This window comes from Chiloscyllium plagiosum, unplaced genomic scaffold (assembly GCF_037043375.1).
Source record: "Chiloscyllium plagiosum isolate Xiang-an unplaced genomic scaffold, Cpla_swu_hap1 HiC_scaffold_5, whole genome shotgun sequence".
Taxonomy (NCBI): domain Eukaryota; kingdom Metazoa; phylum Chordata; class Chondrichthyes; order Orectolobiformes; family Hemiscylliidae; genus Chiloscyllium; species Chiloscyllium plagiosum.
The window spans coordinates 695,122-711,621 of record NW_028270143.1 but is presented as its reverse complement, the minus strand read 5'-3'; the positions used below and the strand labels follow the sequence as shown (position 1 = coordinate 711,621).

The window sequence follows — 16,500 nt, the reverse complement described above, 5'->3', positions numbered from 1 at the left end:
ATTGCCATATCTTAACTCACTCTGCAACATGTTCTTTCATTACAAGTATGGGCCTGTATACTTCAGTTCTTGGTCAACACTAACATTTTCTGTCCCTCTCTAAACTCAGTAGCAACAGACCTTCATTTCTATGCACTCCAATTCTGATATGTGGTAGATTTAGATTTTAAAATTCGCACAACTGGCTACTACACCTTCTAGGCTTGGTTGTCTAAAATTTCATACCAGAACGTCTCCTCTCTTTAAACTCAGTTCTGCCATCAAGACATTGACCACATATCCTAATATTTCCTGATGCAATAGCCAACACTACCTCAAATTAGGCTTGGTGCTTAACCATATTATAGAAAAAGAATGATCAACCTCGATAGGATTCTTCAAATCTGAAAGGGACTGGAAAATGGCAGTTTTTATGCCACTGACAGAGGAGGAGGAGCAAGTGAAACAAATTGCAAAGGTTCTCAAAACAGAATAAATGATGCTAATGGTGGCAAAGGAGTGATAGAAAAGTAAAATGGATGTAAATGAATGTGGAAAAAGGGAAAAAAGAAATCCAGTCTTCACTTTTGATTTCTAGCATTTGCAGTATTTTGCAATCATTAACATCCTCTCATTGAGTCTTCTACGTAATTATATAATAATTACGACTGCAGCAACTCATCTCTAACCAAACAATCCATTCCCTCTAGAGCATATCAACATCAAGACTCTTGCCAAGAATACAGGAAAAACTCCAATTTATTTACCAATTAAAAATACAGATACTACACATTAACGGTAGCGATGGAGCTGCAGTGTATTGCGTCTTCTCCATGCAGCACGACGAGAGCCTCCAATAGTAAGGTGGTATTTGTGACCCTTGCCCAAACCGCGACTCTTCTTGCCAGCAGATGTTAGGCCTCGCATCTCTCTGTGCTTGTGTACAGGCTTTGTGATCCATTGAGTATCGGGGTTGCGGCGAATTGCTTTGTGGAACGGATCAATGAGAATAACCTCAAAGAACTTATATGTGGCATCTTCGCCTACCCAGTATGAGGAAAGTACTCTCAGCGCCCCACAGTGTCGACCAGCTCGCTCCTAAAACAATAGAACACAAGAATGGTTAATACAACACACTCAAATGTTGAATCTATATACATAACATGATATCCAAGTATTGAAAAGACAAAGGTTTAAACTTAAAAGAAAAATCACAACACCAGGTTATAGTCCAACAGGTTTATTTGGAAGCACTAGCTTTTGGAGCACTGCTCCTTTATCAGGTGGTTGTGGAGTACAATAACCTGGTGTTGTGAGATTTTTAAGTTTGTACACTCCAGTCCAACACTGGCATCTCCAAATCAAGGTTTAAACTGTTAGACCAACTGAACTATTCACGGCAAATCCAAACACACATCCAGTTACAAGAATCTCACAAAAATTTGCATCCCTTGAACAATAACTTACGATGGATACTCGTTCAAGAAAACATTGTTTATGCCAAGTTTAATATCGTACTGTTCTCCTTTACATGGTATAAATTTACAAAGTAAATGTCTAAACATCACAACCCGAACATTTATCTGCCAAAGGAAAAACTCCTATTAATTCTGTGGAATGTGGCCATGGAGTAAGTCTCTAAAATGCAGTTGCTAATCAGCAGATAAGACAATAGATTCAGAATCAGCCCAAAAGGTCAGGACACAAATTTCTACAACTTTACACGCAAGTAGGTTATATAGTACTGCTGTACTTAAGAGCATGCCTAATGGAAATTCAAAAACTAAAGTGCATTTGAACTTTGAAACCTACACATTCAATCAAATTTTTTAGCTGAAGTGAAAGTTGGGTCATTGAAAATATGGAAGCTTGAAAGAGAAAGTTTTAATCTGTAAGGGATTCAAGGGTAACAGGAATAAAGCAGGAAGAGTGGAAGATTTTGGTTAAGTTACTGTTTCTACAACTTATTGCCAAACATTTAAAATAAATAGAAAACAATTTAAGGCAGGAGGAGGTTGTTCAAACATGCTCCACCGTTCAAGAGCATGACCTGACATTCTTCATGTCTATTTTCCTGTCCTTCCCGGTCCTCCCCCAATAACTCCCGATTCCCCCCACTGATGAATAATCTTGAAAATGCTTGACCCCCAAAAGAAATTCCTCATCTCAGTCATAAACAGGACTCCTTTATTCTGATTTCTACACTGGAAACATACATTTCATTCAGTGACTAGGTACCTAGAAACCATCACAGGACCTTCAAAGAAATCAAGAACATCCTAGAAAGAATATTCATGAAGGGCTTATGCCCAAAACATCGATTCTCCTGTTCCTCAGATGCTGCCCGACCTGCTGTGCTTTTCCAGTGCCACACTTTGACTCTAGAAAGTACACGTGTTAGACTGTAAGTTTCCCTCGGTCAATTCAGTAGCACTGGTCATTTGTGCAAATGCAGCCCGCATGGGAGTTGGACGTGATTTGATTTGTTGTTGTCACATTCTCCAAGATGCAGTAAAAAAAGTACGTTTTTTTATGCTAACTAGTCAATCAACAATAGGTCCCAAGTGAACAAAATAGTATGTGCTACCTTTCTAAAAAAATTAATTTCTCTGAGTACAGAAGACTCATTATTGGGGAAAAAAAGCATACAATAATAGTTACTCAAGTCACTGGAAAGACCAATCGTTATCAAACAAATCTCACTGCAACCGCAATTTCTGTCTCAAAGAAAAACAGACACTAACATGGACTTTGGAGGACCGGCAATTACATGAAATTTGACCCTTCCACTCCAACATATACCTCCAGAAACAGTATCCTGCTATGCTCAAAGTAAATGGGTCCAAACTAGAGGGCATAGGTTTAAGGTGAGAGGGGAAAGACTTAAAAGGGACCCAAGGGGCAACTTTTTAAAATGCAGAGGGTGGTGCTTGTATGGAATGATCTGCTAGAGGAAGTAGTGGAGGTTAGTGCAATTACAGCATTTGAAAGGCATTTGGATGGATATATGAATAGGAAGGGTTGAGAGAAATATGGGCCAAGTTCTGGCAAATGGAACTAGATTAATTTAGAATATCTGGTCAACACGGACAAGTTGAACCAAAGGCTTGTTTCCGTACCATACATCTTTATAACTAAGTCTAGGATGAGCGAGCAGATCCTAGTGATGCTTGAGTAGCAATTGTGCACAAAACTGCTCCTAACCGTAAACCAGTAGCAATTTAGTCAGTACAGTAATTAGCTCAGCTAGCCGGACGGCCATTGCATGGACTCAATTCCGTATCAGACGTCACCATGAAGGTCCAACTTTGACCTCTATCCTCACTGGAGGCCTGGTGACCCTCAGGTCAAACTCACCATCAGTTGCTTCTCTAATAGAATAGCCCCCTGGGTCCCCAGACTATGGTAACTTTAACTTCACATTCAATCAGTTAGAAACAGGGTTTATCATAACACCTACACATTTCATATTAGGATACAGTCATTGAAAAAATGGTCATAAATCGCAAGACACTTTGGTCCCCATTAGATATCAACCGACTTAACATCACAGAAGGTATCTTTTATTACTAACGGCACAGGACAGCAATTGGTTGTTCAGCTCAAACTTAAAGCTGCAAAAAATTAATGATGAAACACCATACCTCAGCAACAGATTGAAGGCTTCGTGCAAACTTCAACTGATTGACACCATGATGCACTGGTTTACCATAGGTCGCACCCTTGGGAACAGGCCGTTTGCGGCCGCCACGACGAACCCGCACCCGGTAGATAACGTAACCTGTTAGAATTAACAAATCAGTCAGTGCTTGTTAAGAACCACACATACGTACAAAAGGTACCCCCTCCTTCTGTAAGAACCTACACTTGAAGAATAGGAAGGGTTTGGAGAGATATGGGCTGGGTGCTGGCAGGTGGGACTAGATTGGGTTGGGATATCTGGTCAGCACGGACCAAAGGGGTCTGTTTTCATGCTGTACATCTCTATGACTCTACTGTGTGTCTTTTCAGATGGGACAATACATTTTGATTTACAAGTTAATCAACACAGTCAAGAGTATACCACAGAAGGCCATTTAGCCCAAATCCACACCAACCATTTGCCACCAGTCCCAATCTCTCAACTTATTTTCTTTCAGATTTTAACTCAATCCATTTTGAAAGCCATTAATAGACCTACACCTGTCACATCCTGAAAGACAGTGCAGATTATAATCACTTGCCATAAACACACAAAGATTTGCTCCTCATGTCGTTTTTGGTTGCTTTCCCGATCACCTTACATCTGTGATCTCTAACATTTAGATGCTGGGGGCATTTTCTCCTAAAAAGGTGATGAATGGCTGAGGCAGTGCTTTGACCTGTATGAATTACTCCATTTTTTTAGGCTTCAAGATTTTTGAACACCTAACAAAGATCTTCCTGAGCATGTCAAATACCAAAAGCAACCATAGCTTCTCAAAACAATCCATATGCATTCTGGAATTAATTCTCAGGATCTTTTCAACGTGCTAATGCCTTCACAAATATATAGTGGTCAGACAATATTTCAGTTGAAAGGTCATTACTTTCTAACTTTTGTAATGCAATTTTGCTGACAAGCCTTTAATATTGCTTTTTATGAAATACCTTCTACCAAGTGCATTATCCTCACTAACCATGATCTCTTCAGAACCTCAATTCAGGCGAGTTCAGTATAGCGTGTCCTAAACTAAATGCAGCTAGTATAAAGTAAACAAGTAGGCTTGAATTGATCATTTCTAAACCTTGCATGCAATTCACTGCAACATGATCCTGACATTATCCACATGTACAGTAATGTACATGTGGATAATGTCAGTAATGTACATCCATCATTTCCCCAAATCAATGATAACATACAAAACCCAACCTGTAACTTCCATGAAATATTTACTATTCAACAAACTATAAATTTTATTCCAGTTTAAAGCACTGTTAGTTACAAGCAACTTACTAGCCTCTGAGCTTCAAGATGCAGAACTTCTGCATCAAGACTCATCTCGACATACCTAGAAATCCCCATGACTGAAAGCAATCACATTTTGAATGCTTCCACTGACTTTGACAGGGGGGGGGGGGAATCAAACTTTCACCAATGCATGTCTCCAATTCTCGCCTGTTGGGTCATGCACTACCACCGGGTTTGCAGCGCTCAGTGAGAGCCTCACAGCTCCCACCCATCCTCCCACACCAGCCCTTGCCTGGCCTTACCCTGCTTGGCCTTGTAACCCAGTCTGCGAGCCTTGTCAGGCCTGGTAGGACGGGGAGCCCGGTGCAAAGCCGAGAGCTGGCGGTACTGCCAACAGCGGACCCGCAGCAAGAATCGCATCACGTCCGACTGCTTCTTCCTCCATAACTCCTGCATGTACTTATAGGCTCCCATCCTCGGTCACTCTGCGGTTAGGGGCAAAGACAAGAGAGAGAGAGATCCGTTAACTATCAGCCAGAGGATAAGCTGTGACCAGACTCCGGACCCCAGCGCCTGCAGGAGCCCAGCATAGCCTGGCCCGGCTGAGCCTGCACTCCCTCCTCCCGCCGCCTCTGGCCAGGGCCCGGGGGCGCTGCTCCGCTCCTGAGGCACATTTAAGAGACCCATATAATAACGGCCGCGACCGGGGTGCAGCGCGGATCACGCCCGCACCATCAGGCTGGCCCGATGGGCGAGCCGGCCTCAGGATGGCGGCGGATGGAGGCGATCACCCAACCCGAGTGCAGCGAGTCACTCTCACCTGCTAATGGCGGCGGCAGCCGGAAGAGAAAGAAAGCAGGCTCCGGGCCGCTTTTTACAGGCTGCCTGCGTCACTTCCGGTAGCACCTACAGCCTGCAGAGGGCGCCGAGGACACAGTGCCACAGCAGAGTCAGTCAGTACCGTCAGTGTACCCGGTCAGTGTACCCTCGGGTGTCAGGGTGAGACGGTGAACATAAATACTGTACCCGGTCAGTGTACCCTCGGGTGTCAGGGTGAGACGGTGAACATAAATACCGTACCCGGTCAGTGTACCCTCGGGTGTCAGGGTGAGACGGTGAACATAAATACCGTACCCGGTCAGTGTACCCTCGGGTGTCAGGGTGAGACGGTGAACATAAATACCGTACCCGGTCAGTGTACCCTCGGGTGTCAGGGTGAGACGGTGAACATAAATACTGTACCCGGTCAGTGTACCCTCGGGTGTCAGGGTGAGACGGTGAACATAAATACTGTACCCGGTCAGTGTACCCTCGGGTGTCAGGGTGAGACGGTGAACATAAATACTGTACCCAGTTAATGTATCGCTGCATCAAAGGAGAAGGAGAATCGACGTTTCGGGCATAAGTCCTTCTTCAGGAATGAGGAGGGTGCGCCAAGCAGGCGAAGATAAAAGTTGGGAGGAGGGGCGTTGGGAACGCGATAGGTGGACGGAGGTTAAGGTGAGGGCGATAGGCCGGAGATGGGGTGGGGGTGGAGAGGTCGGGAAGAAGATTGCAGGTCAAGAAGGCAGTGCTGAGTCTGAGGGTTGGGACTGAGAAAAGGTGGGGGGAGGGGATATGAGTAAGCTGGAGAAATCTGCATTCATCCCTTGTGGTTGGAGGGTTCCTTGGCGGAAGATGAGTCGCACTTCCTCCAGGCGTCATGTTGCCATGGTCTGGCGATGGAGGAGGCCAAGGACCTGCATGTCCTTGGCGGAGTGGGAGGGGGAATTAAAGTGTTCAGCCACGGGGCAGTTGGGTTGGTTGGTGCGGGTGTCCCACAGGTGTTCTCTGAGTCAATGTATCCTCAGGTATCAGGGTGAGATAGTGAACATAAATACTGTACCCAATCAATGTATCCTCAGGTAGGCAGGGTGAGATAGCCTGTATAAATACCGTACCCAGCTGAAAATGTGTTGCTGGAAAAGCGCAGCAGGTCAGGCAGCATCCAGGGAACAGGAGAATCGACGTTCCGGGCATAAGCCCTTCTTCTTGCCTGACCTGCTGCGCTTTTCCAGCAACACATTTTCAGCTCTGATCTCCAGCATCTGCAGACCTCACTTTCTCCTTAAATACCGTACCCAGTCAATGTAGTCAGAGTGAAATAGTCTATACAAATACTTTAACTTGGAGATAGTGAGGACTAGGTAAAAATGGAAAGTCAGTGTCGATAAAGTGTGGAACTGGAAAAAGCACAACAGGTCAGGCAGCATCAGAACAGGGGAGTTGATATTTGTCAGAATCTTTCATCGGGACTTTATACAAATATGTATAAAGCCAATGTATCCTCAGGTACTTGGGCTGAAATAGTCTATATAAATACAGCACCCAGTCAATATATTCTTATCTAGAGGTAGTGTAAAACGGTCTAAACAAATATTGTATCCAGTGAATGTATCTGCATCTAGAGTCAAATTGAGACAATCTATGTAAATACTGTATCTGGTCAATGTATCCCAACCTAAATCAGATTGAGACAGTCTATACAAATATTGTACTTTGTTAATGTATCCTTATGTAGAGTCAAAGTGAGATTGTCTATATAAATAGTATACCTAGTCAATGTATCCTTATGTAGATTATATTGAGACAGTCGATATTATTAAAGTGAGGGCTGCAGATGCTGGAAACCAAAGGTTAAATCAGAGTGGTGCTGGAAAAGCACAGCAGGTCAGGCAGCATCTGAGGAGCAGGAAAATCGACATTTCGGGCAAAAGCCCTTCATCAGGAATACTAAGATTAATAATGTACCCAATCAATATGTTTTCATCTAGAATCAGTGTGAGACCGTCTATATAAATACTGTTTTATGTCACTATATACTCGTGTAGATTTAGGGTGAGACAGAGTCGACACAAAACCTACTCAGTATGTCCTCATCTGGGGCTTGAAGGTGAGATAGTGTCTCTTCAAAAACCCATTCAGAATGTGTGTTTGTGGTCAACTTTCTTCCCAATCAGCTTCAGATAAATCAAATGCTTTCTTCCCACAGATGCTGCCAGACCTGCTGAGTTTCTTCAGCAATTTCTGTTTTTGTTCTGTTTTGCAATTTCTGTCTTTATATTTTCAACTAGAGGCAGGATGAGTCATAGAGATGTAAAGCACAGAAACAGACACTTCAGTCCAACCCATCCATGCCGACCACATATCCCAACCCAATCTCGTCCGAACTGCCAGCACCCGGCCCATATCCCTTCAAACACTTCCTGTTCATATACCCATGCAGATGCCTTTTAAAAATTGCAATTGTACCAGCCTCCACCACTTCCTCTGGCAGCCCATTCCATACTTGCAGCTCTCTCTGCATGAAGAAGTTGCCCCTCAGGCCCTTTTTATATCTTTCCCCTCTCACCCTCAACCTATGCCCTCCAGTTCTGGACTCCCCCACCCCAGGGAAAAGACCTTGACTATTTACCCTATCCATGCCCCTCATAATTTTGTAAACCTCTATCAGATTCCCCTCAGCCTCCGACACTCCAGGGAAAATAGCCCCAGCCTATTCAGCCTCTCCCTATAGCTCAAATCCTCCAAACCTGGCAACATCCTTGTAAATCTTTTCTGAACCCTTTCAAGTTTCACAACATCCTTCTGATAGGAAGGAGACCAGAATTGCACACAATATTCCAAAAGTGGCCTAACCAATGTCCTGTACAGCTGCAACATGACCTCCCAACTCCTGCACTCAATACTCTAACCAATAAAGGAAAGCATACCTTCACTATCCTATCTGCCTGTGACTCCACTTTCAAGGAGCTATGAACCTGCACTCCAAAGTCTCTTTGTTCAGCAACACTCCCCAGGACCTTACTATTAAATGTATAAGTCCTGCTAAGATTTGCTTTCCCAAAATGCAGCACCTCGCATTTATTTAAATTAAACTCCACCTGTCACTCCTCAGCCCATTGGCCCATCTGATCAAGATCCTGTTTTAATCTGAGGTAACCTTCTTTGCTATCCACTATGTGAGAAACAAAGCTCACTCACTTCAATAATTTCAGTCCGAGGCAAGATCTGAAGCAATCAATATGTTTATTATACGTTTGTAAGCGTGGTGCCTGGAATAGGGCACACAGAGATTAGCAAGTACATATCTTATATAGGATTCACTACTCCCAACCCGGTGCCCATTACTATTGTTTCTCTCATGCCTTATCCGGCCTTGTGCATATCAAAGTACAAGTTTTACTCAGCCATTTCACCACATCCTGCTGTGGCCCATTGTTAGGTATATCCTCCTTCACTATTATCTACTTCATCCACCTGTGACATTTCCTCCCTTTCCCCAACCATATTGATCCTTATGACCTTTTAATTGGGGTTTGTTTTTGTGTTTTTGCAGAAGTGGGAAACAGATAACTACTTATAACTACTGCTTGTATAAGCATATCTAGCTTAACCTACATCCTCACAGCACCTTATCTATTTGTCTGTAACATCTACCATTGTTTGCAGGCACATTTCATTCTTGTATGCACATTTTAGCTAATACAAAAACAATTATATATTTCCTCCACATAGTTTTCATTCTTGTTGACTCAGCTCTTGGTTGAAACAATTATACACTGGTGTGAGTGCATTTACCTTGCATAAGTAATTATGAATGCAGAAGTAACACTACTTTACCTATATCCCACAACTACACCTCCAATTTTGGTGTCATTTGCTAACTTCCTAACTATACCTCTTATGCTCACATCCAAATCATTTATATAAATGACAAAAAGCAATGGACCCAGCATCGATCCTTGTGGCACTCCACTGGTCACAGGCCTCCAGTCTGAAAAACAACCCTCCCCCACCACTCTGTATCTTCTGCCTTTAAGTCAGTTCTGTATCCAAATGGCTAGTTCTCCCTGTATTCCATGAGATCATATCTTGCTAATTAGTCTGATATAGTCTTAACAAATACGATATTGCTTTTTGAATCAGTGAAGGAGAGAGCTTGAGATTGAATGGCACCTAGAGTCTTTTGGCTTAAGAAAATCCTGCCTGACAAGTCCTCTGTTTGTGGATTAGTGGTGCTGGAAGAGCACAGCAGTTCAGGCAGCATCAACAGCATGTTAAAATCTCAAAATGCCAGGGTAGCAGAGAGAGAATCATTCAGAGTCCATAAATTGGAATGCATCCAATTCTCTCTCTCTCAGTGTCTCTCCATGTGGGAAAAAGACAGAAATCCAAAAAAAGAAATAATTCTAAATAGATCCAAGTCCACCTGATTAGCTATCAAATTGAAGATGACCATCACCATACCAACATAAAAAACAAGAGTGTGTGGGACAATTTTAAAAAAAAACTGTTGAAACCTGAGCTTGTGATTTTGGCATTATGTTTGCACTGTCCACATGCCTGTTCTATGATAATATTTGTGTCTATCCTTTTACCTTTTAATCTGACTTAACCTCATGTGTGCACACATTTGTGTTTGGGGTTTTTGAAAGGGTTTACTTTAAGTCAAATAGAGGCAGATTTGAAATCTTTTTTTCTCTGTCTTTTGTTAAAGTTAAATATGTTCCAATAAATAAAGTTATTCTCTGTTATTGATGAAAACTGATGCAAGTTTTCTTTCTCTTGAATAACAGTAAATCAGATAAATTGGTCCTTTTGGTGATCTAATTAGAATTTTGCACACATTCAGGCAGCTTGTAGAAATGTGGGGCATGATTAGCAGTGCAACCTTTCCAGTTAAATTGTACCAAATGCAATATTGGTTTAAAAATGGAGAGAGATGTTATTGCAGTAACTAATATCAGGAGTGAATAAACTTAAAGGAGTCATATTACAGGAAAGATTTTGTATTCACCTGGAAATACATAGATTAACAAAAGACTCACATATCTGCAAATTTTTGTCATACACATCTGCATCAACCTCACATATCTGCACTTTCTAACCACATCCATGCTCCATCTAGCCTCACACATTGATCACACAGATTTGCGCTGTTTCACCTCATGCACTTACATTTTCTACTCACATAAATTTGCACTATTTGGCTTCATCCATGGTTATTCTCTAGTGTAACATAATCTGTCATTGTCCTATCTCATACATTTGTACTGTGGCGATTTGATAAGATTGCTTTTTTTACATTTGCAATTGAGGGAAACTTTTGAATGGCACTAAAGTTTAATGGTGGAACAATATATGCGAAGCAATGCAGAAAGTCTAAATACCAATCAGTTTTTGTAAATATGTACTGAGCACCTTATTTTGAGAAGAAAATGGATTGTTGCTAGTCAAAAGAGAAATATTTAAGCAGTATGTGAAACACATTTCACGCTTCAACCAATTTGCAAAGTGACACATTCAAATTGCATGCTCATTTGCTTAAGTTCTCTCAAGATTAACTTGCATTTAAACAGTAACCTTGGCAGAGATGCTATTACTGCACCACAAGACCACTCCATTTCCGTACTACTAACAAGGCGTCTATAGCAATCACCTGCAGTATCAAATTGTTGGAAATGAACCATTAAAGACTAATTTCTGCAACAGTGGGACCCTGTTTTAAAGGTAGTTTTTCAGACATGAGCTAAGCAATAAACTTATCAAGTTACAATTGGAATATATGATCATGTTTGAATTACTGACAATTTGAGAAAATGATCACATGACAAACCAACACTTTTGTGTCTTTTGAGCATATGCATTGACTGTGGACTTTAATTTGTCCAATTGATTATCCACCACACTGTAATCTCTATTTGTGTAAATGCGTACTTCAAGTGCTAACCTCTTTATTTGTTAAACTCAAGAAAATTTGACTTTAAAAAAAAAATGATTGCAGCTTGTAAACTGTTAAGTACTCACAATTGGCAAATTTCCTTCCAAACAAAAAGTCTGTTATGGTCAAATGAGGAGAGTGTGAAAAGGGGAGCCATTTGACCCCTCCTCAGTTGGTTGTAAGATAGTATGGATGTCAGGAAATGAAGTCAGTTAGCCAACTGTTCAATAGGAATGGTATCGAGAGAACAGAAGTCCAGTCTGAAACTGAGCTGGATAATGGCATGTGGGGAAAGACACAGATTTTGAGTTAAGACAATGGAATGCTGGGAAAGGTGATGGAACAGCAGATGGAGGGTTGAGGTGGATTGTTTTAAAACTTGAAATGAAGGATTTCCATTAATTTTTCACAATTGTTGTTTCAGGCAATAGTGGAGGGGGAAGATAATAAAGGATTAAGGAGACTTTTGGTAATGGAAAAATGAAAGCTGGTGTTATAGAGTCATAGAATCATAGAGATGTACAGCATGGAAACAGACCCTTCGGTCCAACCCATCCATGCCGACCAGATATCCCAACCCAATCTAGTCCCACCTGCCAGCACCCGGCCCATATCCCTTCAAACCTTTCCTATTCATGTACCCATCCAAATGCCTCTTAAATGTTGCAAGTGTACCAGCCTCCACCACTTCCTCTGGCAGCTCATTCCATACCTTTACCACCCTCTGTGTGAAAAAGTAGGTCTCTTTCATATCTTTCCCCTCTCATCCTAAACCTATGCCCTCTAGTTCTGGACTCTCCGACCCCAGAGAAAAGATTTTGCCTATTTACCCTATCAATGCCTTTCATAATTTTGTAAACCTCTATAAGGTCACCTCTCAGCCTCTGATGCTCCAGGGAAAACAGCCCCAGCCTGTTCAGCCTCTCCCTGTAGCTCAAATCCTCCAACCCTGCCAACATCCTTGTAAATCTTTTCTGAACCCTTTCAAGTTTCACAACATCTTTCCGATAGGAAGGAGACCAATATTGCATGCAATATTCCAACAGTGGCCTAACCAATGTCCTGTACAGCCACAACATGACTCCCAACTCCTGTACTCAATGTTCTGACCAATAAAAGAAAGCATACCAAACGCCTTCTTCACTATCCTATCCACCTGCAACTCCACTTTCAAGGAGCTATGAACCTGCACTCCAAGGTGTCTTTGTTCAGCAATACTCCCTAGGACCTTATCATTAAGTGTATAAGTCCTGCTAGGGTTTGCTTTCCCAAAATGCAGCACCTCGCACATATCTGAATGAAACTCCATCTGCCACTTCTCAGCCCATTGGCCCATCTGGTCAAGATCCTGTTGTAATCTGAGGTAACCCTCTTCACTGTCCACTACACCTCCAATTTTGGTGTAATCGGCAAACTTACTAACTGTACCTCTTATGCTCGCATCCAAATCATTTATGTAAATGACAAAAAGTAGAGGACCCAGCACCAATCCTTGTGGCACTCCACTGGTCACAGACCTCCAGTCTGAAAAACAACCCTTCACCACCACCCTCTGTCTTCTACCTTTGAGCCAGTTTTGTATCCAAATGGCTAGTTCTCCATGTATTCCATTAGATGTGACCTTGCTAATCAGTCTCCCATGGGAACGTTGTGGAACGTCTTACTGAAGTCTATATAGATCACATCTACCACTCTGCCCTCATCAATCCTCTTTGTTACTTCTTCAAAAAACTCTATCAAGTTTGTGAGACATGATTTCCCATGCACAAATGCTTGCTTTTCAGATTGCTCGTAGAGCAGTGGGTAGTTTTGGAAGAGGAAACTGAGACCCAATAACCCTTGCTTTTAGAAGTCACTGGGAGTGATTTTCTTTTCAGGGAAGGACAAGAAGAAAATAGGAAGGACGTGGAAAGGGGATGCAAGTTGATTGATGTAAGAAAATGGTTGGAGATGATCTTTGCTGTGCTTGAGAGCAAGTGAATTGAGAACATTGGACATGGCCAAGTTATTGGGCTGATTGAATATTAATAGAAGAGATGATAGGAGAAATGTAGGGAGGACCAGGATGGGTATAAATTTAGAAGAGAGAGGGTAAGAGTAATTCAGGTAAATATTGAGTTCACCAATAATGAGGAATTGGATAATGCAGACATTAACAGAGCACAAACAAATGGAAAAATAATGTTAAAGGAATGCTGAGTGGAGTGAAGCATGGTGAGGCCTGAGTCTTAGTTGGTGGCCCTTAAAAATGCCCTCTGAAAGATGTCTCTGATGTACTTTCCAAGAATCTTCCTGACCTTCTGCCTCACCTCTATGACCATTCCCATTTGTTCTCGCTTAGCTGGCTTCTGGTAGCTTTTGAAGCCTACCTGCTCCAATGATAATCTTACAAGACCTGACCTCCTTTTCACAAGTAAAAGAGGGATTCCTACGCTGCGCCCTTCACTATGCCTTGCAAATGGCCACTGGTGGAAACAAGGGGGTAATTCCAGCCAAACCATCTGTTAACAATAATTTTGGTCTTCCCACCCGCATTTTCTCCAATTTTGGGACTTCAAAATCAGGCCTGTGGTGTCTCAGGCCTTTACACTGACGTCTATGTCCAAGGGAAGGATATAGCCAGCTTTACGAACCATAAGTGACAGCAGACAAACCATGTGCTTACTGGCTGTCACCAATGACATGCGTACATAGTCTGATACTCCATTCAGGACAGAGGAAAGCCTCATGTCTATATCCAGACACTCATGGCAGGAAAGTGCTCCTCTGTTTTTGACTTGAAATGAAATATGGCTGCACTATGAAATGGACGATGAATAAAGAAGATATGGACTTTATTCAAAGTGCATCGATTTCTGGTCCCTTGCCCCCATCCCTTTACATTCTGAAATTTATCTATCCTTTCCAATGGTTGATTCTGCACTTGCCTAACTTGGGCATCAATCAAGGTCATGTGAAACTAGTAGATCTTCGGGCACATTGAGAATTTGCCTCATACTTATTTCAGGAATATCTGGAAATTCAGTTGACCTGAACAAAGCATGTGCTCGGCCAGATTTGCTCAGGCTTTTTATGTTCTCCCAGAGTTAGGCAAGTGCCCAATGTAGGCAAGTGCAGAATTTATCATTGGGAAAGATATATAAAATTGAGCCTAAAAAGCACTTTTGGAGACTGCCACGTGACAGGAAAATATTTCTTTGAAACTTCCTCTAATGAAGCCTATCTCTTCCTCCAGGCTGCAGATGTTGAACATGGACTGCTGCCAACCTGTACCATTATCACCATTACCTCGCCTCGATGACCTCTTACATTCTCCTAAGACTTGCCCGTGGACGGTTGGCAGTAATGAAGCCGAACTAAACTGATTCACTTCAAATTGAACAGTCACTTACGGACAATCAATTAGTGTCAGCAAACCTCTAAAAATATGTAGCTGTGTCCCAAGTTCCAAATTCAGTTAAGTCTTAGTCATCTTGAGCCCAGTGTCAGGATGTTGACCATTCTGCCCTCAAAAACAGGTCAAAAAGAAAGAAGAGAAAGGGGACAAGACAATCAAATTTTCCACTTATTGTTGTTTTACTTCAAATAATGTATTACAGGGTTAATATTAGAACGATAAAGTCTTTAGGTAACCAAGTGATTTTATCTCTTAAGATTTGCTTTCAAGAGACTTGAAAACCATTTTTAAAAAAAATTAGCTTAGAGAGCTTGGATTTGCCTACAGCTGGTGACCATACATTGTTTAAGAAAATGTAATAAAAGCTTTTGAAAACCACAAGCTATTAGAATCTGAATTATGTAACTACCGTTCTGAGCTTCATGGTTTAACAGAGGAAATACTGAATCTAGTTTCTGTATCCCAGAACACATTTATGATGTTCATCAAGCATTAACTCCTACTGTGCCACTGATGAGATCTTATCTTTAAACTAAATTAAACTGTGAAGGCACTGACAAGTTGATTGTTCTGAGGCAAGTTTCTCTTGAAGCGTAAAAATTCTTCAGTCTTCATTTTGCCACTTCATTTGTCTGATAGAATAGTCTTTCAGCAGGAAAGAAAAACCAGCAAATATTTTTAAAATCAATTTTTAAAGGAGAAGAGCCTATTACAGAGGATTAGGTTAACAAAATAGTTTAAAATCATGAAAATAAACGAGTATGAGAAGAAGTAAAAAAATAGCAAAAGGCAAGGTAGGACAAGCAAAACATATCTTTTCTAAAATTTGATATTATATTTTAAATGGTTATGTTTATAATGTTAGGCTAACAGTGAAGTGCCTTTAATGCGATAATATTTTGTTTGTTGATCATGGCTTGTGAACTGAATTCTTAAAGCAATAATCAACCGTGGTGACTGTTTCTCACAGAAGCTTCTGTTACACTAAACATTAGGCCAGTTTCTCAAGGGCAAAATACCAATGAAATCCAGCCAACGTAACATTTAACTGAAATAAACACCAGATGAGTTATTATGTTCTTCACCCCGCAAGAATTAACGTGGGAATAAATAGGATGTTCAGCTCCTCAAACCTTTTCTGTCCTTCAATGAGATTATAGTTTCCCTGTCATTCAGATCAATTTACTTCCCTTTTGACTTTATTTCTTAATATATTTATCTCAGGAAAATATTTTTTAAAATTCAACTTGTCTTCACATTTAAACTTTTAAGTTTTGGTATAATTCCAATGACTGTGAATCGCACAAGCCAGTTTATCCTTCTTGAGTTTTATTGCCCATATCAAAATGAACCTTAAACAGAAAGGGTTCAGAAATGATTTACAAGGATGTTGCTGGGGTTGGAGGTTTTGAGCGACAGGGAGAGGCTGAA

General features: G+C 41.5%; 1 protein-coding gene across 1 annotated transcript; it reads right to left on the bottom strand.

The window, feature by feature from the left end:
• Nucleotides 1-720: 720 nt before the first annotated feature.
• Nucleotides 721-5,750, bottom strand: rpl15 (ribosomal protein L15). Its single transcript, XM_043689441.2, has 4 exons — nucleotides 5,730-5,750; nucleotides 5,212-5,394; nucleotides 3,624-3,760; nucleotides 721-1,077 (listed from the first exon to the last, which is right to left on the bottom strand). The coding sequence occupies exons 2-4, from the start codon at nucleotides 5,381-5,383 to the stop codon at nucleotides 772-774; spliced, it is 615 nt and encodes a 204-aa protein (XP_043545376.1). The 5' UTR covers nucleotides 5,384-5,394; nucleotides 5,730-5,750; the 3' UTR covers nucleotides 721-771.
• Nucleotides 5,751-16,500: the final 10,750 nt, after the last annotated feature.